This window comes from Botryllus schlosseri, chromosome 4 (genome assembly GCF_051294905.1).
Source record: "Botryllus schlosseri isolate E-star chromosome 4, Bs_hap1, whole genome shotgun sequence".
In the NCBI taxonomy this organism is placed as follows: domain Eukaryota; kingdom Metazoa; phylum Chordata; class Ascidiacea; order Stolidobranchia; family Styelidae; genus Botryllus; species Botryllus schlosseri.
Window position 1 is genome coordinate 30082925 of NC_137239.1, and position 27371 is coordinate 30110295.

General features: G+C 42.3%; 4 protein-coding genes and 1 long non-coding RNA gene across 5 annotated transcripts; 3 read left to right on the forward strand and 2 right to left on the reverse strand.

Annotated features, from left to right (window-relative positions):
- Positions 1-735: 735 nt before the first annotated feature.
- On the reverse strand, positions 736-3518 carry LOC145437804 (ADP/ATP translocase 3-like). Its single transcript, XM_080315105.1, has 4 exons — positions 3271-3518; positions 1960-2391; positions 1243-1350; positions 736-1183 (listed from the first exon to the last, which is right to left on the reverse strand). The coding sequence occupies exons 1-4, from the start codon at positions 3379-3381 to the stop codon at positions 920-922; spliced, it is 915 nt and encodes a 304-aa protein (XP_080171231.1). The 5' UTR covers positions 3382-3518; the 3' UTR covers positions 736-919.
- A 16919-nt stretch (positions 3519-20437) lies between these two features.
- On the forward strand, positions 20438-22692 carry LOC145437807 (actin, cytoplasmic-like). Its single transcript, XM_080315109.1, has 7 exons — positions 20438-20633; positions 20723-20938; positions 21004-21112; positions 21175-21336; positions 21394-21521; positions 21625-21808; positions 21866-22692. The coding sequence occupies exons 1-7, from the start codon at positions 20511-20513 to the stop codon at positions 22069-22071; spliced, it is 1128 nt and encodes a 375-aa protein (XP_080171235.1). The 5' UTR covers positions 20438-20510; the 3' UTR covers positions 22072-22692.
- LOC145437806 (actin, cytoplasmic-like) lies at positions 22661-24914 on the forward strand. Its single transcript, XM_080315107.1, has 7 exons — positions 22661-22861; positions 22962-23177; positions 23293-23401; positions 23517-23678; positions 23744-23871; positions 23994-24177; positions 24234-24914. Exons 1-7 carry the CDS (start codon positions 22736-22738, stop codon positions 24437-24439), a joined length of 1131 nt encoding a protein of 376 aa, XP_080171233.1. The 5' UTR covers positions 22661-22735; the 3' UTR covers positions 24440-24914.
- Positions 22690-25244, reverse strand: LOC145437808 (uncharacterized). Its single transcript, XR_013914741.1, has 2 exons — positions 25129-25244; positions 22690-22910 (listed from the first exon to the last, which is right to left on the reverse strand). It is a non-coding gene; the product is annotated as an uncharacterized LOC145437808 (long non-coding RNA).
- Positions 24914-26986, forward strand: LOC145437805 (actin, cytoplasmic). The gene is made up of 7 exons (XM_080315106.1): positions 24914-25091; positions 25179-25394; positions 25516-25624; positions 25692-25853; positions 25919-26046; positions 26150-26333; positions 26390-26986. The coding sequence occupies exons 1-7, from the start codon at positions 24966-24968 to the stop codon at positions 26593-26595; spliced, it is 1131 nt and encodes a 376-aa protein (XP_080171232.1). The 5' UTR covers positions 24914-24965; the 3' UTR covers positions 26596-26986.
- The last annotated feature ends 385 nt before the right edge of the window (positions 26987-27371 follow it).

Consider the following 27371-nt stretch of genomic DNA (forward strand, 5'->3'; position numbering starts at 1 on the left):
ATGTAATTGAGATTGTAATTGAGCAAAATTTTGATCAAATTACAATTACAAAAAATAGAAATGCTACAATTACAATTACATGAAAAAATGTAATTAATTACATTCAGTTCAATTACAAATTAAAATTGATTCAACTCTGGTGCAGACTCAGATGAGTAGATAATTATCGTTTCCTAAATAAAGTGAAATGCCGGTAATCTAATTGCTGGTTTTCCTGAGAGAGAGATATGGTATTCTTTTTCGTCTGCACCATCGAGATGCGATACGGCCTTTATAGCTAGGCGCAGCGGATACCAGTTTTCGAGTCTTTGGTCTGACCCGGCCGGGGATCGAACCCACGACCTACCGATACAAGAAGCCGGACGCATCATTATTACACTATCTCGATCCTAATCACTGCACAAGTGCACACAGTAGGAAACGAGCCAGGTTCCGTGCAGACATTTCCTAGTCTCGTGCTTATGAGACCAAATAGACGATTTGATAAAAACAGAACTTCAATTTTTGTTTCAAACGTAACTGTGAAATTGACTTGCTACAACTTGATTCTCCTCTAATAGGAAAATTCTAGTCGTCCGGCTCTGGCCCTGCAAGAACTACCACTCCCCCATAGCTACAACTTCACCCTGATCCAATTTAAAAGCCTGAAATCTTGGAGTCGTCAACTCTGGCTCAGTGCCTATAAAAACTAAAACACTACTGCAGCCATCCCAAACTACTGATGTTTCAAGATCATTTTGGAAGTGGTTCATATTTATTATAGTGTTCAAGACAGGAATTCCAGCCAATACTTCAATTGTTCAGCAGATCACTGCAGCAGAAACACCGCAGGGTTCGGAGTTTTAGATGGTAGTCACTATTTCACTCATACAACAAATTTTAAATAAAAAATCGTGTCGCTAATAATTCTTTGCAGTTTTTATCCATGGACAGAAGTGCCGAAAAACAACTTCTTCAGCTCGTCGTACAATACAAGCACGAGAGCGCCTCCAGTGCCTCTCAGCACATTTGAGAAAGCTCCCTTGAAAAAGGCGTTGCCTCCTTCGTTCTGGTAGATCTTTTTCCAGCAGTCCATGGTGCCCTTGTACATGCGGTCTTCCTTGGAACGGCCAGACTGCATCATCATACGACGTCTGACAGTGTCGAAGGGGTACGAAATGATACCAGCGCCGGTGGTCACGGTCTGTCAAGTAGATGGTCAATTAAAATGTCTTGAAAAAGAGAAGCGAAATATCTACCAACCTGAGCGATGAGCCAACTGACAAGAATTGGAGTGTTCTTTGGGTCCGGAAGCATACCTTTAACGGTGTCGTAGGTTCCAAAATAAGATGCGCGATACACGATGATACCCTGGAAGTCAATGAAGTTAACGAGCACAAAGTGATCAAAATTCATTACAACAGAAAGACCGACAACTATAAATAACCTTTTGTAGGCACTGAGCTTGAATATACAATTAAATAATTCATATTGTTATAATCCAGCATATCATCAGCTGACACTAGTCCGGCGTAATCGTCAGCAACTAGTAGAGAATTGGAAAGAACAATACATATGACCAATGGTTCTTCTTATTTACTCTAGTTGCTGAGCATCACGCATGACAATTCAGGTAAAAATGTTAGCGTTTATTTCAGTATGAAAAATTATTCAATTTAAAGTAATGAGCTGGATGGCTATAACCAGAGGCGGACAGTAACAAAGTACTTTGACTCGAGTAGATTTCGCCTACTTGAACTATTCAAGTGGTGCTTCTTCTTGACAGTTTACTAGCGAAAAGTAGAATAAACATATACTTAATTTTTACTAGGGAATCGTTACTTCTACTCGACAGTTCTGTTTTTTAGGCAAAACTAGACCTAGTATACACAATTTTTATACTTACTCCAAAATTGCTTTCTACTTGAGTAGAAAGTACTTTTTACTCGACTACTTGGACCAGCTCTGCCTATAACATACCTGGATTGACACAAAGAATCCCTGGTACAAGCCTCTCACACCATCCTGTTTTGCGATAGTAGAGATGCAATTTCCGAGACCGGTAAATTGACGAGCTTGGCCGCTACCAACGTCAGCAGCCAGTCGGGTACGGGCAAAATCTAAGGGATATACGAAACACAGACCAGTGGCACCAGCAGCACCACCAGAAGCGAGGTTTCCGAGGAAGTAGCGACCGAACTGGGTGCGTTTGTCAACCCCAGCAAGGAAGAAGGTTTTGTAAGTGTCCTTGAAGGCAAAATTTAAAGCCTGGGTTGGGAAATATCTGATGACGTTTGCGAGATTGCCTCTCCAGAAAGAAATGAATCCTTGTTCTTTAGGGATTCGGACAAATGCGTCGACAATACCCTTGTATCGCTGGTCGGCGGCAATCTGTGTTGACGCATGTTGAACCTAGAAACAATGACAAATTTAAAGTACACTCTAATTAAGATGTCCTTGCATTAAATCATTGCTGTACATATCGTTGCGGTGGAGTCCAAGTATATAGCATATTTCCATATTAGAAAATCCAAGTTTTCTGATCTTCATTATTTATTCAGCTAAATCTATTCCAAGTTCATGTCGGTCAAACCATGGTCAAGACATGACCGAAACAATATGAAAACTTCATATTTAGTTTACGTTTTCCAAGAATGGAAAATGGACATACGCTACTTCGATTCGACAGCGACGACAATGTATGTGCCGTCTCGCACTAAGGCCAAACTCTAGTCAAGAGGTATAAGTGGTAAAGCACGGTAGGACTAACATTATTAACAAATCAATATAAAAGGGCATGCAAACAAACACTAACGGTATATCAAAGGTTGTTACAGCTTGGGAGTACATGCATGGTTATATTGTCAAGTCTTTATCAATACACTACAATCAATACAATTGTCATACAATGAGATAGGTGTTCAAACGACCTTGAGTATTCTTCGAAATCAGACACCTACCTTATACGCCTATAGTGAAAGAAGATGCATGTGCAATGAAATGAAAGTAGTAACGGTACATAATAAGTCTTGATCTTGAAAATGTACACTTTCTATATAATAGTACTGCAGCTGTTAGCAAAAGGCTGTGCTTTTTAATCACTATACTTTGCCACACACTTATTCAAGTTCCTTGCAATCTCAATACAGGTTGAGCAATACCCCTTCTCAATTTCAATTGATACTACTGCAACCGCGCAACATAGTAACGCAAGCAATTACTGAATGAACAGAAACAGTTCATGTTATAGAATAATTACATAACCGGAACACCAATAACCATTCAAAATACCTGGAGCAGGAGTTTCACTCTTTCAATCGGAGCGACAAGAGTTTTGGAAATGGCGGCGGCCGTTCCACCGATGGCCAAATCTTTAGCGAAGTCACTTGCACTCCACGGCATGTTTGCTTGCTTGTCGAATTGCGAATAAACCAAATTAACGAAGAATTTGAAACTATATAGTCCAAACGAAACGGATGACCTTCACAATTTAATACCGCTTCCAAGACAACGCTCGTAGAGTGTGAAAGGACTCGCAAAGGACGTGGAGAGAGAAATAGCCGGCGAATACGTCAATTCCGGTGGCTACAGCGAAATTACTCGCAAAATCTGTAATGCTATGTATAAAAAACAGCGGAATTAGCTAATAAACTACACGTAATGAGTGTGATAAAAAATGTACATATTTTTTCTGATGAAATCATTTCATAAATGCACCGGGATATTGTCAAAATTGTGTTGCGTCTTATTTATGACGTCACTGAGATATTTCGCGGACGATGTTGCGAAATCTGAACTCGGAACTTTGAAGGGCGTGCGGGTTGTCAAATATGGTGGCGCTGTTTTTACGGGTGTTTAATATTATAACTGTGAAAGGTCGAATTCGGTCAACTGGATGCGTATTGTGCATGCAACCTCGTTCATATACATATAAGTCGCGGGTGATAAGAATGGGGATCGCGATCTGCCGGTAGATATGGGACAACCTTCCGACAGATCGCGCAGTAGGCCTAATACCTATACCATGTTACAATCATTCATAACTAGGGCTGGGCAAAATCGAGTAGCTGAGTGATTTGATTCTGAATCACGTATTATGCTTCGAGTCGAGTCGAGTATTCGAGTATCACTCATTATGACGCCACAACAAAATGTAATACGTCAAAGTTCAAATAGTACCGTTTATGTATAGAGACTGTAGGATGGAGTGACGACTACAATCTCTATAGTTTATGCCACCACAAAGAATATAATGCCAGTTATCCATCTCATAAAATATACTTGCGTATATCTTCGACCATACCGATTTCATTCCACTTGGTGACAATGTTCTGGGATAACTATGACTTCGGAAATGTGCTACGGCCAGTAACCTCCGTAGCTTTGTACTATCATTATGTTTCGTATGCTACGATGCCGCATATCAAGATTTCAAGGCTTCAACAGTGAAAATTAGTACCGAAACTATAATTCTCGTTGAAAAGTTAACTTTCAGTGGTGAAAAGCGTACATTTTCAGTACTCGAAAAAATCGTCTTTTGCTACTCGACTCGAATCATTAAAATTAATACTCGATTCAGATTCGAGTACTCGAATCATTGTGCCCAGCCCTATTCCATATGTCTATAACGCAGGACCATAACTTCAGGATTGAACTTTGTCTATAATCTTGGTTATGGATATGTTGCTATAAATTTTGAATTCTCTCAGTTCACGTGATCAGATTTACTGGTAAAGCAGAGGGAGTTGGGGACTTCAGATAGCCAGCGCAGGACTATTCCACGCCAATGGACATTGGACAATCGGCAGTATAGGCCAGTGATTCTCAACCTTTTTGACCTCGCGGTACCCTCTGAAAATGAAAAATATAGTTCCCGGCACCCTAGCACATAGTGCAGGGGTCGGCAAACCCCGGCACGCATGCCATTTGTGGCACGCGAGATGATTTTTCATGGCACGTCAAATGATTTGACACAAACTATTATAACCTTGTTTTGCAAAAACAATGAAACAGAAGTTTTAAAAATGTACAAAGCTGGTAATAAGGCAATCCAAAATTATTTCGTAAATCAACATAAAATAGAGTCGTTTAGGGCAGATTTTAGTTATCTTGAAATTATTTTGCGCTCTTGGCGCGATTGATTGGACCTAATGTCTTGATTATAAAGTGGGAACCTCCAATAAATAAACAGAGTAGTATTATTTACAATTAAACGTGCCGCTACGACAATCGGCGTGTGGGTCGACTGGGTCGTACATCACGTCGTTCGCAACAAAGAATTGACCAACATGTGCCCAAGCAGATTAGAAAACGAGACGCCAATGCTATTTCAGATAGCCAATCGCAATCACAGACAAGCAACCCTTTCTTGCGAGGCTATGACCAGACCATAGCATGTATCTGCAATAGGCCACACCTTCTTACTCGTCCCGAGTGTGCAAATCGTAGATTATACGATAACAGATTTTCAATTATTGCTCGAGGACGTTCTATGTCCCATTTGCAGGTTCTCGAATCGACCATAATAAAACTCGAGCAACCGATACTTTGTGGCCAAAAGGACCGGCTTTATTCTCTCCGTGTATTTCATTAAGTGTTGAGTTTCTGCCTGTATATTATAGCCATTTCGTGTTGCGCTAATTGCATATTTGCTTAACGCTCTCGTTTTGTGAATTCTCTCATTCTTGTTTGTATACGATTCTTACGTCACACTATCCATGTCATATATTTCGACTTGCAATCTCCGTAGTTACTGACGGCCGCCCCCGATGAGTGTCAGTTGGAAAGCTTAGAGTGAATGAATTGCGAATATGAATGTGTTGTTCGTTGCAATAAATAAATATATACGTATAATAAACAATGTTTTTGAAAGCTATGCATAATGTACAGAAATGAGTCAACCGTATTAGCAATTATGAAAGAACGTCAACGAATATCGTATGAAACCATTTGGATGCTTTAGTCTAGGTGTGTTCACTGTGCAGCCTACGCGAGCGCAACTTATGAACCGGCATTCCGGCGCTGGGTATTTTCACGTTATAGAAGACACGACCTAGACATAAAGTTTGCGACAACATGCGACCATGCGACTCCTGTGCGGTGTATGCGTTGCCAAAATGATTGGCGGCGATAAGACCCGAAAACAAAATAACCGCGGCATGCTGGCCAAAACGTTCGACATTGATATGTCCACTGTCCAGGCTCCGAAAGGACCAGCGCCAAATAGTTCAGTGCCCGCAGCTTGAGAGGCATGTATCAAATGAGACCTGCCGAGGAAAACAATGAGCCCCGTTTCGAAATGGGAATTTGGAATCGTGTTCGTCTCTCCGAAGGATATATTCTTTTAGTTTCGACTGGTGGCAAGCGATTCCAATATATCTGGAGCAACAAAAATCTTTACCTATTTTACCATATTTTGGGAATCTGAAATGAGGACACTTTTCAAAAATTTCTACAACGGAGTAAAATCCGGAAAAATTGGTAAATTTGTTGCGACTTTGCAATTGGTTGACTAAAAAAGTCAACTTTCTGGTTCAACTCCCGAAAGTCCCGCCGGACCGTCATTTGAGTACTGATTCCTATATATCTCAGTTGAATTTTAACATACATACAACCAAAATTTAAAAAAAGAAGACAGAAAAATGGTTGGTGGTATTCCTTGTTTGAAACGATAAATATTAATAAATTGAATGTTTGGTACGCAAGCTGGTAAAAATTTGACTTTTTTGAAATTTTGGCACGCTGCACACAAGAGGTTGCCGGCCCCTGACATAGGACTCTCAACTTTTATTGTATGTTTGTGGTTCCTTCTTGATTACAACAAGCAGGGCGTAGGCTATTCAGACGAAAGTAAAGGGCGTGACTTTGATTTACTAACGATTTACGAAGTCACAGAAACTTCAGGCTGCGCTTAGTTACTGTCTATAAAAGTTGTTTACCAATAAACTCTGCCCACTACCACATCGAAAAAATCAAGCACGATCGCCACTAACGAATACAGAGGCGTAGAGGCGTATACAATACATGGATGCCAAACGCATTTCCATGCAGATCGTGTTGCACGCGCGAAGATAGCCATACCTCTATAGTTCTACTGACAGCCACCCACAGTTCAATTTATTGCAACAAACCATAAGATAATAACCTCAGCGGCGGGGAAATTTGTTAACTGATATATTTCGAACCACTTTACTTCTCAATTCTCAAATTTGTCGCCGGTAACATAATGTCGCGCTCCAAGCCTACATTTTACCGGCAGTGCCGGCACGCTAACAATCGCAATGTGGATGGCTATTATGTTTGTGATTCGAATTTGTCAACGTGAACATCACTTCCAAAGTAGTTCATTTCACTGGTGATTAGGAAAACGAAGAGGATTTGAAAACTGCATTGTCACATAGGCGACGGCATCTCTGCTCTTCTCATCAACGTATTGTGATAAACTGAAATTTCCCTTCAAGGCCCGCGATATGTCGGGCAAAGCAAATTCGCGGGGGATATTGGTTTAGGGCAGAGGTCTCAAACTCAAATGTGCTCGCGGGCCAGTTTTCCAGTTTTGACGACGCCGCGGGCCGCAGCATTTATAGGGGTATTCTATGTCTTTCCAATAGGCCTTATTTGGCGGGAAAGAATTGTACTATTGAAAGTGAGCCGATCCAGCAGACTGACAGTAAACACACATCGTCAAAATGTATCAATTTAGGCCTGACACGAAAAGAATCATCACATTTATAACTATTTGAATAGAATTGTTGTTGTACTCAACTCAACTGTTAAACATAATATATATTAATTATAAGAATAGACACCATATGGACGGACAAACGTATGATGCCATCATAAAAGCTACCGAGTTATAATTTTGCAGCTACTGTGAATATTTTGAATTTAACAGATTGATAATAGAGACTGATCTGATATCAAAACATTTTTAGGTTGATCATTGTAATTCCAATCCAGGATTCGGGTATACTTCTGATAAGTAGGCTATTAATCTCATGGCCAAATATCTTCAATAATAGGAGCAGAAAAAATATAAATATAATATAAATATATTGCTGAATGTGTCCTAGTGATTGAAATGTCGGAAGGCCGAACGGCCCATTGTTATTACATCGTTGGAGCGTACCACTACGGTACTCGGAACCTTTGAGTAACCATAATAACATGGTTTAGCGACCAAAGATGTAACTAACAGATTGCCAATGGTTGCCAAAACTACTTGCTTAGTTAGCGAAATACCATAAGCCGTGACCTTCTGATCTATTACTATCCCCCTTGTACGCGACTAGTTTGTTGCGTCCATGGTTCTAACAAATTCACGGTGTTTCGAGTCCACTCGAGTCATTTTCATTTTGCCATCGAGTTAGCCCGAATCTGAGTAATTCTAAAAAAGGTCGCGTCCAAGTCCAACTCACAAATTTCAGTCACGAATCGTCTAAGGGTCAGGTTTTGTCATCATGAATTGGAAATGTGGCGAAATAGTGAATCTTCTTCCACTGCGGCAACGTTTGCAATTGATGTGATACTGATGTTTGATGAATAGTTTCAGGCTTTCGGGGCAATTTAAGAGGGAATATTCACTTTATAACCTGAAAAGATATACGTGACACTTAGATATTGTCAAATTAATAAAAATCTAAAATGTCGTCGCGGGCCGCACTAAATGCTCTGGCGGGCCGCGTGCTTGAGACCTCTGGTTTAGGGCATGACAGCAATTTTGATTTGTCAAAGCTAAAATAATCCACGTCGAGCCCGATTTAGATTACACTGGTCAACAGAATGAAATTTTTTTTTTGGCAGAACATCTGAGAGCCGTTTCAGGGGTTTTCGAGGTTGCTGATTACGAATATAACATTAGTTTTGCCAGATCGGCTCTAGAAAATAAGATATTTCTACCCCTAAAATGCTTGAAATCACTGTGTTTATCCTTGAATATTTCATTTGGCAGGAAGTAAATCTAAGATTTTTCTACTTTTATGCTGTGCATAAATAGATAATTGACTATGATGAACCAGGGATTTCTAAAACTTTCTAGAACAATTTCTAGAAGTTCTAGAAATCCCTGTGATGAACACTCATGTCGTTCTATCTCATTTATTCCAACAATATTAACATGACCTGATGCGAGAACTTTGTTTGTTAAAAATGCAGTTTTTCAAGCCTAAAACCTGTAATTTTGCATAATGAAAATACATTTTCTCCTGTACCAATTGGTCATTCTACCAGTGTTGTGATGACTCGAGTCATGACTTGAGTCGAGTCAGACTCGAGTCACCTTTTTCGTATGACTTGACTTGACTCGAGTCACTTTGCTAAAATGACTTGACTTGGACTTGACTCGGCGTATCAGAAATGTGGATTGACTCGTGACTCGGAGCAAAATTCACGAGTCAATTTCAAGTCAACAAGTAATCGGTGTCGACAAAAATCACTGTATCTTGCAAATGTTCGGATAGTTCGCGAAACGCTGGTGTAACCCGTGAAAGCGACCAATCAATCAATGATCGTGCGTATTAGTGAGCTTCCATTGTTCTCTCACAAATAAATTGACCGCAAACGAAGTGCTCGAAGCTTACAGCTTACGCTGTCGTAAACTGGTAGTAAAGTAATTTAGTAGCAAAATGTCTCTTTCTGTTCCCTGTTATTACCTTAACCAAACCTCTTGTTTTATCGAAATTGAAGTCCTCAACCATTGGCGCAGGGTCGAATTGTATCATATCAATTTGTAGATTGGTAATGTATTGCATCTTATCAATTCGTTTCTCTATTCTATATTTTGGCTGGTAACTATAAATTCAGGCTATGCAATCACTTGTGTAGTTTCTCGGGGCCTTCTTGCGTGTGTTGAACTCTATATTCGTTCATCGCTTCGGAATCAATGGCTACGCAATCTGTATTTCATTCAGTTCACAAAATGCAACGACATAATCATGCCTCACACTTCGAAAAAGCAACTTGACTTGAATTGTGACTTGACTCGTGACTTGACTTGACTTGACTCGACTTGACTCGAGTCCCCTTCAAAAATCGAGTGACTTGACTTGACTCGAGTCACCTTCGAAAATCGATTGACTTGACTTGACTCGAGTCAAAATGTGCAATGACTCGAAATGACTCGTGACTCGAAGGTAGTGATTTGATCCCAACACTGCATTCTACCAAGATGAAAGAGGAGTATAAAGCTATCAAGTTTATCCCTGGAAAGCTTAACTAAAATACTCATATGTCTCTCATCTCTTTTCACTTGTAAATGGATAATTTTCCGTAAAGCCAGCAAAGGGGGTATACCTAGTATCCATATCAAACGAGAAACTTGCATCTGGAATCTTTGATGGATCTCAGATTCGAATACGGACTAAGGATTACAATTTCATGTTAAGAAAGGCCCTCACAACATTTTTGAATTTTTTAGTACGACTAAGCCGATTTTTTAACCAGCCCATACAGCGAAAAGATGAGATTTTACTCAAAATAGCCCCATGGATCATCTCCAAAAATAGAGCCAATTTGAAAAAAACAAGATCATATTCGGAATCGGTGCCCTTCAGAACCCCCAAAACCACTCTTACTTTGTCAGTCTAAAAATATGTGTTGACCAGTGTTATTGATCGTTTGTTTTAGAATAGAATTAGTTTGCGTATGATTTCAAAATTTCGAAGAAACCTCTCGCGACACTCTTGCGCTAAGTAAATGGCACACCGGTTGAGAACCACTGATACAGGCTATATATATATTGATGGTTTAGGTCAACATGCGGTGGGCATTTTCGGCCAAGATTTTATTTGGTAACGCACATGCGCAGTCGCATGTGGACCGAAACTTTATAAATTTTGGTGTGTCATAGAGCGTGATAATGCGTCTTTTTTCATGGGGCGCTGATATACCCATATTTTAAGCAGACATTTAATTGCAGAAAATTTTGAAATTGTAGGAAATTTTCCAAAAAATACTCTATAATTTGTTGATTTGCGAAATAATTTTTGGCCCCTCCGAGCTCGCCCTCAATTTGGGAGTTTGGGGTACGGCCGTTATAAGGCGCTGGTCAAGTCAAATCATTTGACAAACGCTCCGCGATTCGTGTTGTCGAATAAATACTATAAAAGGCATATATTATATTGTACATATGTCTTAATGAATGACTAATCTTCAGCATTTTTACAGTCACAAAGACCGTGCATATTATCCCGCCTTAAGAGCGAGGTGCCACTGACCAGACGTGGACATTTGGACAACTATAGATAATTCCAGTTCTATAATTAAGCTAATTAGAGAGCCATGCCGGTAATCTAATTTGCGAAATGTGTCTGTGCTCTAATTCTAATCTATGTCATGAAATGTTTCTATTATATGGTCTAACTTTATTCTAATTTATGTTTTACCTTCAAACGCCGCAGGAGAACTGCGAAACGAGTCAAGCTTGCTGTACAGAGCAGGCTTAAAAACATTCGTCATTCTCTTGCTTTGAGAATCAACTTCTTTACCTCGGTATCAAAACTGCATAAGTAGCCTACGACACACGCGTTTCCACGTCGTCCAACAATCATATGGTTGGACTAAAAGATCATCGCTCTATCAAATATGCCGGCCCTGAAGTGTGGAACAGTATTTCGCCGGCTATCCGACAGTCGTCAAGCATGTCCTGTCCACATTCAAGTCAAAATGCAAGCAATTTCTGCTGAACAGATAGGCCTACTAGTCTAGGGTTACCATATCTCTGTGACCCAATTTCGGACACTCTTTAGCGCCAACTAGTGGATTTCAAAATGAGTTATGACGTCACGCTAGCAAATCTTTGCTCATAGACCAGAGGCGGTTCAGGAGTATGTGGCATTGTGGCTGAGTGTTGTGTAACCGGGGCCGGGAGGATGATGACTTCGAAAATACAGGGAGCGTAATTGTACAATGTACATCGTTAAGTCGTGTTCATGTCCCATCGATAAGATTGTTTATCAGCCTCATGCCGGCGCGCACCACGGAGCTTTATGAACACCCCATATCCAGTGGTTTCCAACTTTTTATGGTCGCGACTCCATATCCAATTTGAAAATGTTCTGTGACCCACTTCAAAATTTGACGAGCTGATTACTAAAAGAAGTCAGCACCTTTGCCCAGTCTTACTCACGGGCTATTTTGGACGCTGATTACGTTCAACATAATCGCGAACCCCAGAATAAAGGCAAACGACCCCCACGTTTGGAACCATCATCTTTGAACAATGCATTTAAACGGCCTTAACGATCTCTAGGGAAATATCGTTCTCCTATAATTGCGATTACGCTAGGCTTATTCCAGTGAATGAAGTTTGTTTTTATTTGTATTTTATTGCAGTTTTTGCGAGGGGGGGCGGTAGTCAACTTGATAAAATCAATAAATGTGATAGCAAATCGCGCGCAGCGCGAAGAAAAATATCATGCATCAGCCTAAATATTGCCAAAAATAATGTCTTTATGTTGATTTACGAAAAAATTATGAGCCTACGTCAGGTCTTCAGAATTCCGGACATTTGGCCTATTTTAGAAATTCCTCCCGGACGCCAGTTTGAACAGTGAAATTCCGGACATGTCCGGGAAATTCCGGACGTATGGCAACCCTATACTAGTCAGCCCTGACCATATACCGGACCACGACCTGACATATCGATCTCGCCTTGCGTCCTGCCACCTGATTTTATTGCTTGCCCCTTTATATTATCTTCTTTTACCTTCATTCAGTGTGCATTCCTCCACTTTACATCGCCTATAGGCCCGCAGGTGGGTGTCTGATCTTAAGACTACTCCTATAGTCGTTTCGGCATTTTCCTATCACTCACTGTGTTCCAGTCTTGTGATGTTTTGAAGCGATGAAATTTTATGAATAAACTTGAACTTGAACTTGATACGAACTGAAATTGACTCGCAATTTCCAAGTTTTCGCAAATTCAGTAATTCTACTCATAATCTAATTTGCAAAACCTGAAAATTTCCCAATTATCCAACTCGGTTCCTGACCAGTGACCACTTATATTCTTGACTAGGCTAGAGTGTGAAGGTGCCACAGCGACACCTTAAGGTCATACATCGGCTACCTATCAGCTTTAAACAGATATTGAAAAGCATCAAATTACTTCTCGATTCACTCGTGCGGTGATGCGCACCAGTTAGGTATGATCTAATAAACGGAGAGCCCGGCAACAAAATTGCAGATTGAACATATTTTTCATGCTCATGACTGTGCGTTGACAGTCAACCCGGACTCTCATTCTCTGATGCCACTCCTGGTGGAATTGTTTGCGTGACGAATTTGAAATTCGTGCGCCATATTATGCTTGGAATATGCCCATTAATGCAGCTCAGTCTGGCGAGTATGTGCTATACACACCTGTTAGTGATTTTATCACACTATTTTCTGCAGCTCAAGAGCAGTAGGCTATATAAATTTCGAGCATGCCACGTCGTGTACAAGAGAGAGAGAGATATGGCATTCTTTTTCGCCTGCACCATCGAGATGCTTTGACGACTTTATAGTAAGGTCTGCACCCCCGTTTTTCTCCTCCTCCATGCTATCCGTGATTTCTGAGCGCCTAGTAGGATAGCCGCGGATACCAGTTTTCGAGTCTTCGGTCTGACCCGGCCGGGGATCGAACGCACGACCTACCGATCGAGAAGCCGGACGCACAACCATTACACTCTCTCGCTCGGTACAATGCACATGTTTGCAAATGAATTGAATTTCTAGTTTAGATCAGTGGACACTTATGCTAATCTACGCAAGCCCAAAATTTCACTGAGTCCGCAAAACGAAAATCAACCAGAACACATCTAACTACACATCTAGTGCACAAAATCACATAGGCTATGCATCCACAGAGTGTTAAAAATATAGCCATAAAAATAGAATTTCCATACAAAACGAAAACACTTAAATGAATGTTTTTTGCAAATCACTGTTACTCCAGCTGTTCCCTTTCATAGTCGGATATACCAGTTCAGAAATGCGATGCTCCACCCTGGAAATTGTAATCGTAATGTTCTGTCAAACAACAGCGTGACAGCATGCAATTGCTTCATTACAAATGAGCTTATAAACATTGCGGATAGAATTGTCATTTCAGAAGGATGGGTTTTCGATTTCAACCACCGCTCCCCCGCGTACGCCACTGCACACGACAGTGACAATTCGCTTGCTGGTCGGACCTGATTACCTGCGAGCAAATCATGATAGCCGACACCGGCGTATCATCACAAAACATATGTATGAGATGCGTGTGTCTCTTGTTGAACTGACTCGTGGAGCCCCTAGTATTCCGTGGAACACCGGTTAAGAACCACTGTGGTGGACGATATTTTACATAGTCCCAGGCTAAAAATATATGCATGCTTAAGCAGCTGTGTTTTAAATGCAAAATCCTATATGTCCCCGACGTGAACGTGAAAAGGCCGTCAAGATTTCTCCGGCACAGGCACGGAACTACTAGTTTCCTTTTACGGTTAAAAAATCATACGTTATCATTGTTTAGCTTGGTGCATAGAAACACAGTCACTGCTTCTCATGAATCGGCAGCATTAAGACACATCACGGAAACGCGATAACGGGTTAAAATTTCAGACAATGCCATATGAATAATGGTTCGCAACAGACTGGTTAAAGATCATCATTTCCTGTTTCGAGCGTGAGACTCCCATAAATGGAGTCCACGTGATTCGACTAGTCCGTTGACTAACATTGTTTTGAGTGACAGAGTTGGACCATTGCTCATGGCGCGCTTGTAAAGCATCAATGGGAAGCTTGCAAATTTTCTACTGACGTTTGAGACTCAAGGTACCGGTGATTTTGTTCACTGATTCAGAACATACGTGTCCCTGACCAGTCCATCTGCGTGTCTGTCGTTTCTGTTTTGTTTGACACGATTACATCTGTGCAATAATCACTCAGTACACATGCAGGAGGTGCGTATTATGAATAGATGGGCACAATGACTACTCAAATCCGAACGAATATTAATTGCCATGTTGGTTTAGTATTGAGAGCCGATTCTTTCGGTACTGCAATGATATGCTCGCTTACCATTAACAGTTGTATTATCAACTATAGATTTTTAGTTTCTATACTTTTTCCTATCCTGGAAACCTTGAAATCTCGATTATAATCATATAACAGCATTAAAAAAAATGCAATACGCCGCGCATGCAAATGACTTTTCTGTTAAGTCGTGGTCAATCCACAGCATTGTCACAATTCCATTGAAATAGGCATGGTCGATAAAACAATTTATCTTCGATGTGGTTGAGAACCGGCATTATAGTCTTTGTGGTCGTACAAAAGGTACTTTCCAAAAATTATTCAGGAACGCGATTTTTATCAGCCCTGAATAAATGCCTGTCCAGCTGATTCGCAATCACACCAAATCAGCACGCGCATGCGCAGCCTCCGTTGGCGACTGTCAGCATCGTGAGCTGAAATGCGTTCTTCCATATAAGGTAACGAGCATCGATATCGACCAATGAGAAGCCGCTGAGCGCGAGGCAGGAAACGTTTTGTCACGGATGTGACGTCACGATGCGGGCGGCGCCAGACATGGCAGCTTGCATTATTACTGCAAAGGATTTCGAACAGTGTTTTGCAAGCAATGGGGCGTAAATAGATGAAAGATAGAACTCAGTTTTCTCGTCATTGCTAGGAAAGACAGATTTACTGTGGCCTAGCTTTCAGGGCTCCATTACACTGTACCAGTTCTATAACTGTACCTAAAAAGTATAGCTGTACCTTTAAAAATGCTATTCAATTCTATGTTGAAATTCTGTACTTACAAAAATTTCATTATTCGCATTCGCCCTCAAACTTTTAGAACTCCACTATTGAGACTATCTATATCATTGTACCAATACAAAATCGTAGCAGGGGCCAGTGTACTAGCAGACTGTATCTTTGAATAATATATTCATATTAAAATAAACATCGAAATATTCAATTGTATATTGAGGTTCTGTAACTCTAAGAGTCTATTCAAATAACTGTAAGTCATAGTATAGGGCTTTGATTACTATTTTCGCGTGAACTCTGTTTCAGTCAAATGCAGACGAAGTCTGCCTGGATATTTAGTCCAACATATAGTCCCAATCGCGTCCCTCTTGTCACGATATAGCTTACTGCCAAAGAGCAACCCATTGGGCTGCGCGTTTTTTAGGTGCGATTTTGTAGTTTGTCAAATCGACATATATGCCAGCAAATGTTGAGTTTCAATCAAGAATTTCGAGTCAAATGGATAAAAGAATGAATGAACACTATGAAACAGGGCTTGGTCACATGAATTGAAATGATAACAACTGGCGCTACTTTGTAGTAAGACATACTTCCAAGCACACACGCTGAGCAACTGGTAAATTGAACGCGTTATAGTTAATGTAAAATTTATGAAGGAACATATCTGGAATTGTTTTCGAACAATCGCTCATTCTCAATAATTCATGCGTGACCGCTACTTGGGCGAGTGATATTTTCTAATAAAGGAGTCTGAGATGACAAATCGAACTTGATTTTTCGTTTCCGGTCACGTCTCTCAAATTGGGACTAGTTTTTCCCTCATTTGTCGCCGCTACCGAACTGCAAACGGTATTTCGACTTTCGAAAGTTATCCGAATACAGGTCGCATGCATTACCGGCTTTTGCTTTATTTGCTGATGTCGTGGAGTGCTATAGTCGAGTTGTATAAGACAGAGTCATGTATACTCTGTAAAATATTACTTTCCTCCGCTTTATTTGTATTATCATATGTACGTAACTAAACCTAGCTCACTTGAATTGAATTAGACCTATATCGTTTCGGTCAGGAAGTTTCTTGTTACAACGGAGAAAAGATCTAGCATCACACCATTGGAATTATTGCCCAACGAAAATGCTTTACTATATCATAACTAGTTGATTAGAAGTATTCCTAATAGACCACTACCCTAACAGGCGCAGTCTGTCTTCTGTCTTGCTGCACTGTAAACGAATATTGTGTATTTCGCCGATTTTTACCCTGGCTTAAGGTAAAAACCAGGTAAACCGCTCATTCAGGTACGAAATTGTGTTTTCACACCTTTTAAAAGGGTGCAAATGATTGGAATACACCTCTCATTTTGGAGATATATGTAATGGGTGTATTTAACGTGTACCTGCCAAAGAAATCCCACAAAATGTGGGTGCGCGTAAATAAAACCCAATACACCCTTGGAATATATCTACCTAAGGTGAATTTGACTCATTTCACCCGTTGGAATCAATGTGAAAGCACATTTTGTGCTTCAAAATGCAGATCAGCCGTGATTTACACCCCACGCTATGATGGAAGCCTGATGAATACATCTAATGTCCCGTATGGATTTACAGTGTGTTGGCACTCAAGTCTTAGCGAAAAAACTGTGTATTCACGCCTGAAAGGTTGTGGAAGCAATATTTGGAATAAAATGTTGTATTTGATTCACACCATGGTGTAGGTCTGAGGGATACCTATAGGTCGGGTTTCGTGTACCACGGGTGCATATTCACACCCGAGTGGTACACGAGTGTGAATACATACCTTTTTCGTCAAGAGAGTAGTTTCATGCTATATTGACCTTCTACGGGGTTCAGTTTTTTGGTTCGCTTACTCACGCATGGTATTACCAAGCAGTGAAAGCTCGCTCAAGAGTGACGACCGTACTCAGTTGCCCGCGGGCGTACAGAGTTTCGTCGTCATCTCCACGATAGCGGAGTGTACTTGCAGCTCAAGGACGCGTTCGAATCACGGTTAAAATTATTTTTTCCGCGCGGAAATACTTTGATTTTTGGAGATTGATCATGCTCGGCGCCTTAATTGGAATGATTCTCGCGAGACGTGAGAAAATTAGCGATTGTCTGCGATGCTGTGGGCGGGGCAATCGCTGAAGCGTCTTACCGGCATTCCATGTATGGTCGCTCGAATGAAGATGATAATTCGCGGCTACGCGATGAAATAGAGCGTCTCAAAACTGCTGCGATACAAATTAGGTTAGACTCCTACGCGAGATACTTCCGAAAAGGAGACGCTGTGAAATAATAACAGCTATTGTTGCGGTATAAAGGCTCGTAGGTGAAACGGCGGTTTAGATAAGAAAACAAGAGCTTAGCGAGAAGGCTGGATAGTCTGCAGGTGTTGCTTATGTAGAACCGTGAATATGATATTGCAGAGATTATATTATTCAATTGTAGATTGAAGTTCTGTACCTCCAAGAAGCTACTCAGAGAAGGATTTCGGTGGTGATCAACTCTTTCGCTACAATCTAGGCTGGTGGAGATGATTTATGACCCATTTTGTAGGCGTCTCGCTGAATGGAGCTATAAATTGGTGGTAAAATCGCTATGGCAACGTTAAGTGCCAGTACATTGGGCGGGGCAGATACTAGAATTATGATAGTCTCACGTGGTATCAATGTGCAACGCCTCGGGGCAAACTCGGTTTAAAATCAGAATTGTGCTCGCAGATGCCCATTTTTGTTCATAACGTTTTACGGATCTATTAATCAATTGTACACCAAAGTTCTGTGCCCCCAAGAGTCGCTTCAAAGTTTTTAATCGCGAAATTGGTGTGCCGGTTCTGAGCGCGATGAGGATTCGCAGATCCACACAAATTATGTTCATTGCGCACAGACAATATGCTGAAAATCTATTCATATTGAAATAAACATGAATGTTTTCGGCTGACGATAGCTCTTTCAAATTCTCTACTAGCTGCTGACGATCAAACCTGACGGAGTGTCAGCCAATTGGAATTGTGTACCTCGAAGAATTCTATTTGGAACAGATATTGGCTTAATTGCAAAACAGCCACGTAAAATGCTGGAGTTTGACAGGAACCTTCAGAAATCAGACTGAAAAATCCCCGATTAATACAAAATCTCGTTGTGACGTCTCGCATTCCGCAAAACAACGCATTTTTGCGTCATTCTGAGCCATCGAGACCGTTTCTCTCGCGCGGGTGTGGTCCGAATCTGGAACCGTCAGATGGCGACGGAGAACACCGCAAAAACAAATCATTTCCGAAAACCGGCCTTCAAAGCCTTTTATGGAAGAGAGGAAGCAGGCGTGGTTTTTCGAGGCTCTACGCTGCGTGCACTCGACTTCATTCAGCCTTAGGCCGTGGCGAGGTGCGCAGGGCGTTTTAGAAATGCGATTCTAGGAAGGACTTCGCTGATACTTAGCTACTACTACTGATCTCTGACAAGTCTATCGATAGTATCCGACCTCAGACATAGTCGAGCGATGTTATTGGTATCGGGAAAGATTGATTTCGAATTGAGTTGAGTTGATTTTCTGCGAATTGAAGAGTTCTTCAAACTAGCACGAGGACGCTTCTCAAAGCACTCGGCTCGACTTCGCTTGTTAGTCGATTCTTCGTTGAACACTCTGAAATCCAACTTCAGGACCCGTTCCTAATCAATAATTGATTAGAATTGATTGCTTGCAACAGTTGCTTCCCAAGATGGTCGCATGGCTTGCCAAATGGCGGTCGTGTCGATTCGCGGCTTCTCGAACGACTATGGTAATTAGGGAGTAGTCTACTAAAGTATACTTCTGGGAAACGATAAGACTGCCTCGAGTCGGACAATAATTGAGCCGCTATTCGCATTTTCATTATATCATAATCTCGTGGAGTGTATTGTTGAGTTGGGTTTGTTGCTAACAATTTTATCGCTGAAAATACACCAAGATTACCATACAATGAAAAGACAGGACTGCGTTTGAAACTATATCGAAGCGATTGAGAATATTTGGAGTAGGCTTTGAATCAAAATCTTGATCGGACGTGAATTTCGTGGTCTAGTGAAATCCACGAAAGGCCTTTCGCGCGCGTTCATTCGTGCGCGACTGTGACGAAACAGTCACTCGGTTGTTTTTTTGCCAAAATCGGCGAAAAGCGTGCCTCGTAATCACTCGAGCAGCGTTTTCTGTCTGGTGGGCGCGGCGATCAATCAAGACTCGGTTTCGCGTAACGCGACTAATTTATTCGCCGGCCCGTTCCTTATATGGATGACACGCGTTGTTGATCTCGCCTTGCAGCAGCAAAATTGAGTGACTTTGCGCAGTTTCGGAGACTCCTGGTCTAAACTCTTGGGATAGTATACGGCCTTGGAACTCACCCAAGTCGATTCAACTTTCCGCAATGATTGTACGCCTTTATTTGATGATGATTGTAGCAAGGTAGGTGACACCTACTGTCGCAGATAGTAGGGCATAGATAGTCGGGCTGGGCAAATTCTCAGTGGAAAGAACTTCAATAGTCTACTCGAATCATTGGAATCAATACTTGATTCAGATTCGAGCACTGTAGAGCCATTGCGCCCGGTCCTGCACGAGACGCATCATCGAAGTAACCGTATTTCCACTGAACCGTTACTTCGAACTAATTCATTGCCTCTGTTGCCTTTCCTCGACCATATATAATACGATACGTATGGACGCACCGTTGCCGATGTACTGACGATCACTGAATGACGCGGTGCGTTTTCCTCTCCAGATTAACTCGCGTTACGTAGTTAAGTTTGTGTGTCATTATGGAAGACGAAAGCTCCGCATTGGTTGTTGATAATGGATCCGGTATGTGCAAAGCCGGATTTGCCGGAGACGACGCTCCCCGTGCCGTTTTTCCATCCATTGTTGGGCGCCCAAGACATCAGGTAACGAATCTATCTGTCTGTAATTTCACACCAGGGTTTTCGTGACTTCTCAAATCGATGATTATTCAGCATTTACCCAATTATTTCAGGGTGTCATGGTCGGTATGGGACAAAAAGACTCGTACGTCGGAGACGAGGCCCAGAGCAAAAGAGGAATCCTTACTTTGAAATACCCCATCGAACACGGAATCGTCACGAACTGGGACGACATGGAGAAGATCTGGCATCACACTTTCTACAATGAACTGCGAGTCGCTCCAGAAGAACACCCGTGTCTGTTGACGGAAGCTCCACTCAACCCCAAGGTGAGTCGCTGCACCCGTGACACGAATGAGAATGGCTCAACCAGGATCATTTTTCATTTCTCCAGGCTAATCGTGAAAAAATGACCCAAATCATGTTCGAAACCTTCAACTCTCCCGCTATGTACGTCGCAATTCAGGCTGTTCTGTCGCTTTACGCGTCCGGACGTACCACCGGTAAGTTCAAGTAGCTAGGGGTGTGATAGTATCCAATTATAACATTTCTGTTTCGAATTTAGGTATCGTATTCGACAGTGGTGATGGCGTGTCGCACACCGTCCCAATCTACGAAGGGTACGCTCTCCCTCACGCCATTTTGCGTCTGGACTTGGCCGGGCGAGACTTGACCGATTACTTGATGAAGATCCTGACCGAAAGAGGATATTCTTTCACCACCACAGGTACTGAGTCAATGAAATCAGCACCAGCGGTTCTCGAACCAATACCGTCATATTCAGCTGAGCGAGAAATTGTCCGTGACATCAAGGAAAAGCTCTGCTACGTCGCGCTCGACTTCGAACAAGAAATGCAAACCGCTGCCTCAAGCAGCACTCTAGAGAAGTCCTACGAACTTCCCGATGGACAGGTCAGTGTTTCCGATATTGTGGATTGCCGGACTCGTTGTTTTTATCGCCCGCACACCTTGTTCTTCAAGTCCGTAGGTAGCACCCTAATATGTTATGTCACAGGTGATCACTGTCGGGAACGAGCGATTCCGATGCCCTGAAGCACTTTTCCAACCTTCCTTCCTCGGAATGGAATCCGCGGGAATTCACGAGACCACCTACAACTCGATCATGAAGTGTGACGTCGATATTCGTAAAGATTTGTACGCCAATACCGTTCTTTCCGGAGGATCGACTATGTATCCAGGTAAAACGCAAGATATCTCTGGGCTTAGAGCTCCTCTCATTCGAATCGTTCTTCTAGGAATCGCCGACAGGATGCAGAAGGAAATTTCCGTCCTTGCCCCGCCCACCATGAAGATCAAGATCATCGCGCCCCCGGAAAGGAAATATTCCGTCTGGATCGGTGGCTCAATCCTCGCTTCTCTGTCCACTTTCCAACAGATGTGGATCTCCAAACAAGAATACGACGAGTCCGGCCCCTCCATCGTGCACAGGAAGTGCTTCTAATTCCAACTCGAGCAAATGTGTACCCGTCATTTATCAAGTTAATTCAAGTTTCAGTATATAGTCCGATGCATACATATCTACAGTGTTTATAGAATAGCCATGCGTATTACTTCACACAGTGACTCACCATATCCTTTCTTATTTTCGTCTTACTCTTGCCTATTTGATCCCAACTCTATGTGACATTTCTCGCAAGCTCGTGTCTGTGTTCGGTACCAAACTCGAGGCAATGTCTAGTAACGTCCTAATATCGCCAAGTGTCATCACTTCGTCTACTGGTGATTTGTAATGGTACATTGATATTAGCAGTTAACGTGTAGCGGGATGTAATTTGGTATCGTAGCAAGTTATATATAGTACATTTGTAGTTTCAATGCCAATGATTTCTTCATGTTAATTGTGCTTCTATGACTTACCGAATGGTGTAAAACTAGTGAAACGTTGCTACGTTTATACAAGCACATTTTGTGTTGTGAGTTTGCAATAATTGATGATTCATGTTAAAGTTTGTTGTTATTGAGAGACCGTCGATTAATTTCTTTATCGACGAGCACACTTCAGCAATACTTCTCTTACCTGTATACAGTCAATCATGTCGAAAACGTCTTTCTCATTCCAGAACTGTAGCTATATTTGTAACTAATTTGATAACTCAAACATCAAGATGTGTGACGACGAATCCGCTGCTCTGGTTGTTGATAATGGATCCGGTATGTGTAAAGCCGGATTTGCCGGAGACGACGCTCCCCGTGCCGTTTTCCCGTCCATTGTCGGACGCCCAAGACATCAGGTAACCAATCATATTTCTTTCGTAATTTTACAAGAGGCTTTTTTCGTGACTTCTCGATAGATTTGGCTTCTTCAGCATTCACTCAATTATTTTCATACAGGGTGTCATGGTCGGTATGGGACAAAAAGACTCGTACGTCGGAGACGAAGCCCAGAGCAAGAGAGGAATCCTGACTTTGAAATACCCCATCGAACACGGAATCGTCACAAACTGGGACGACATGGAGAAGATCTGGCATCACACTTTCTACAACGAACTCCGAGTCGCCCCAGAAGAACACCCGGTCCTCCTCACAGAAGCTCCACTCAACCCGAAGGTGAGTCTGTGTTCTCGGTCTAGACTTGGATTAGAAATCGTGTGAGATTTGCCAACGATTGCGAGTCGAGATTGGCCTCAGTTTGATCGTATACTCAAATATCTCATATTTCCAGGCTAACCGTGAAAAGATGACCCAAATCATGTTCGAAACCTTCAACACCCCCGCCATGTACGTCGCGATCCAGGCCGTTCTGTCGCTGTACGCGTCCGGACGTACCACCGGTAAGTACTAAGTTGGGGATGCGATAATATACAGGTGTTCAAATCAATCTGTAGTCGCATGAAAAGGATCGAGGGATCGTCCAATTCGTAACAAATCTGTTTCTGATTTCTTCAGGTATCGTATTCGACAGCGGTGATGGCGTATCTCACACCGTCCCTATCTACGAAGGATACGCGCTTCCTCACGCCATCTTGCGTCTGGATTTGGCCGGACGAGACTTGACCGATTACTTGATGAAGATCTTGACGGAACGAGGATATTCCTTCACCACCACAGGTAAGGAGTTTAATGTCATCAAACCGTGCGGTTCTTGGTTGCTCAAGTGCATCATATTCGTTCAGCCGAGAGGGAAATTGTCCGTGACATCAAGGAAAAGCTCTGCTACGTCGCCCTCGACTTCGAACAAGAAATGCAAACCGCTGCCTCAAGCAGCACTCTAGAGAAGTCCTACGAACTTCCTGATGGACAGGTCAGTGTTTTTCGGTGTCGTTTCCTGTCGACTGAGTCATTTCTATCAGACGCGCATACCCTATGCCTCAAGTCGGGAGGTATGACAGTAAATGACACGCTAATAATATTGTTATTCAACAGGTGATCACTGTCGGAAACGAACGATTCCGATGCCCTGAAGCACTTTTCCAACCTTCTTTCCTCGGAATGGAATCTGCCGGAATTCACGAGACTACCTACAACTCGATCATGAAGTGTGACGTCGATATTCGTAAAGATTTGTACGCCAATACCGTTCTGTCCGGAGGATCGACTATGTATCCAGGTAAGACGCAAGATATCACCCGCATATAGCTCTTCTCATTCGAATCATTCTTCTAGGAATCGCCGACAGAATGCAGAAGGAAATCTCCAACCTTGCCCCGCCCACCATGAAGATCAAGATCATTGCGCCCCCAGAGAGGAAATATTCCGTCTGGATCGGTGGCTCCATCCTCGCTTCTCTGTCTACTTTCCAACAGATGTGGATCTCTAAACAAGAGTACGACGAGTCCGGCCCATCCATTGTGCACAGAAAGTGCTTCTAAATATACTCCTAACACTGGAATTCAATTATAGACCTGAACCTGTAAACTGCGCGCGAAAATGTGCGACTCTTCTGTTGGATTTGTATTTGCTGAGTTACTGCTTATGAACATGAGAATGTTAGTCACTAAATTTTGTGTTACCCACTGCGTATGTATCTTGTAGGAAACGTATCGACATCACTGTATTGTCAATATCCTGGAAAATTAAGCAGCTGTTGTTCCAATTGCGAAAATGAAGATTTCGTTCTCTTTTGCGTGCTGACGTCCATGTTCATTTGTGTGTCTTTATATTCGATGACCATTATGCTTTCTTCGTGTTTGGATATTGGTCGAAGATCTTTGAATGTGATATCAACAGCTTCACCGATAGAAGAGTTACGTGCATTGTTTACTTGAAGAGTTATTGTGCTCAGTGCGCAAAATTTTCTAGCGTGAATTCCTGCAGCTCTTAATGTCGCCTATTTTCATAACAGAACCCTAATCTTACGATATCGTATTCTAACTAGTCCGTTAACTTAACATCAAAATGTGTGACGACGAATCCGCTGCTCTGGTTGTTGATAATGGATCCGGTATGTGCAAAGCCGGATTTGCCGGAGACGACGCTCCCCGTGCCGTTTTCCCGTCCATTGTCGGACGCCCAAGACATCAGGTAACCAATCATATTTGTTTGAGGGCTATTTCGTGACTTCTCAATAGATTTGACTTCTTCAGCATTCACTCTATTATTTTCATACAGGGTGTCATGGTCGGTATGGGACAAAAAGACTCGTACGTCGGAGACGAAGCCCAGAGCAAGAGAGGAATCCTGACTTTGAAATACCCCATCGAACACGGAATCGTCACAAACTGGGACGACATGGAGAAGATCTGGCATCACACTTTCTACAACGAACTCCGAGTCGCCCCAGAAGAACACCCGGTCCTCCTCACAGAAGCTCCACTCAACCCCAAGGTGATTTGGTGTTGTCGGTCCATCTGTAGAGTTGGATTGGAAGTGGCGTGTGATATGCTACCGAATCCGAGTTGCAGCTTTTCATTGATCGTCTACTTGATATTTCTATGTTTTCATTCAGGCCAATCGCGAAAAGATGACCCAAATCATGTTCGAAACCTTCAACACCCCCGCCATGTACGTCGCGATCCAGGCCGTTCTGTCGCTGTACGCGTCCGGACGTACGACTGGTATGTATTGAAACAGTTGGGATGCGATAATATCCAATTCTAACATCTCTGATTCGGTTTTATTCAGGTATCGTATTCGACAGCGGTGATGGCGTATCCCACACTGTCCCAATCTACGAAGGATACGCGCTTCCTCACGCTATCTTGCGTCTGGATTTGGCCGGACGAGACTTGACCGATTACTTAATGAAGATCTTGACGGAACGAGGATATTCCTTCACCACCACAGGTACCGAGTTCAATGACATCAGACTGTGCGGTTCTCTGTTGCTCAAGTGCATCATATTCGTTCAGCCGAGAGGGAAATTGTCCGTGACATCAAGGAAAAGCTCTGCTACGTCGCCCTCGACTTCGAACAAGAAATGCAAACCGCTGCCTCAAGCAGCAGCATTGAGAAATCCTACGAACTTCCCGACGGACAGGTCAGTGTTTCCGATATCGTTTCTCGTCGACGAGTTATTTCTATCACCCGAGCACCTTACGATTCAAGTCGGTAGGTAGCACGCTAAGAATGTTATTTAACAGGTGATCACTGTTGGAAACGAACGATTCCGATGCCCAGAAGCACTTTTCCAACCTTCCTTCCTCGGAATGGAATCTGCCGGAATTCACGAGACCACCTACAACTCGATCATGAAGTGTGACGTCGATATTCGTAAAGATTTGTACGCCAATACTGTTCTGTCCGGAGGATCGACTATGTATCCTGGTATGACGTTAGATATGATCTGCTTGTGGCTCTTCTCATTCGAATCATTCTTCTAGGAATCGCTGACAGAATGCAGAAGGAAATCGCCGCCCTTGCCCCACCCACGATGAAGATCAAGATCATCGCGCCCCCAGAAAGGAAATATTCCGTTTGGATCGGTGGTTCTATCCTCGCTTCTTTGTCTACTTTCCAACAGATGTGGATCTCTAAACAAGAGTACGACGAGTCCGGCCCATCCATTGTACACAGAAAGTGCTTCTAAAATGACACCCTCAACACTGAAACCAACTGTACACCAGAAGTATGTAAATGACGTGAACCGCGTCACGAAATGAGTTACGCGAATTGTTCTAGATCAGAATCACGTTCCGGTCGAATTTGTATTATTAACTACTAAATCCGGTGAAAAAATAACAACTGTATCTTATTATCTATTGCGATGTGCTAGCTAGTTTCTTATGCAATATGAGAAGTAATTATTGAGAATAAAAGAGGAAGATTATTGTATCTGGAGAATGCACTACGACGTGGCACTTACGACATTGTTGTTGGCCGTTTGAGAAACGTGTCTTCTGCTATTCGGTCTTGTAATTTACCTTGTTCATTTTAACTGGATATCGAATTGGTATAAGGAAATAAATCAACTTAGATCGGGGGCGAGTGATGAGCCAACGGAACGTGAGGTCCGTACGAAGGTGTTTCAGCAAATGATAGATAGACCAGTTCTTCAAAATCAGTGCGGCACATCCCAGAATGTACAACGCTGATGGGGTGTACCGGATACCACACCACAATATACGAGACCGATGATTAGGTATCACAAAAACAGCGATGGTTCACGCTTTACACCAGGTTGACTGGAAATGACGGATTAACATGAGCGTATTGATATCCGATTACGCCCGACAGCTGAAGTCTCGAGCAACTAGCCGTCCGAATCCGAACAATCTCAACCAAAAACCCGAGTGAATCCGAATAATGTCGTCCGAAATCCGAATCGAATAACTACATTCCGGAGAATCCTAATTGCGAATCTGA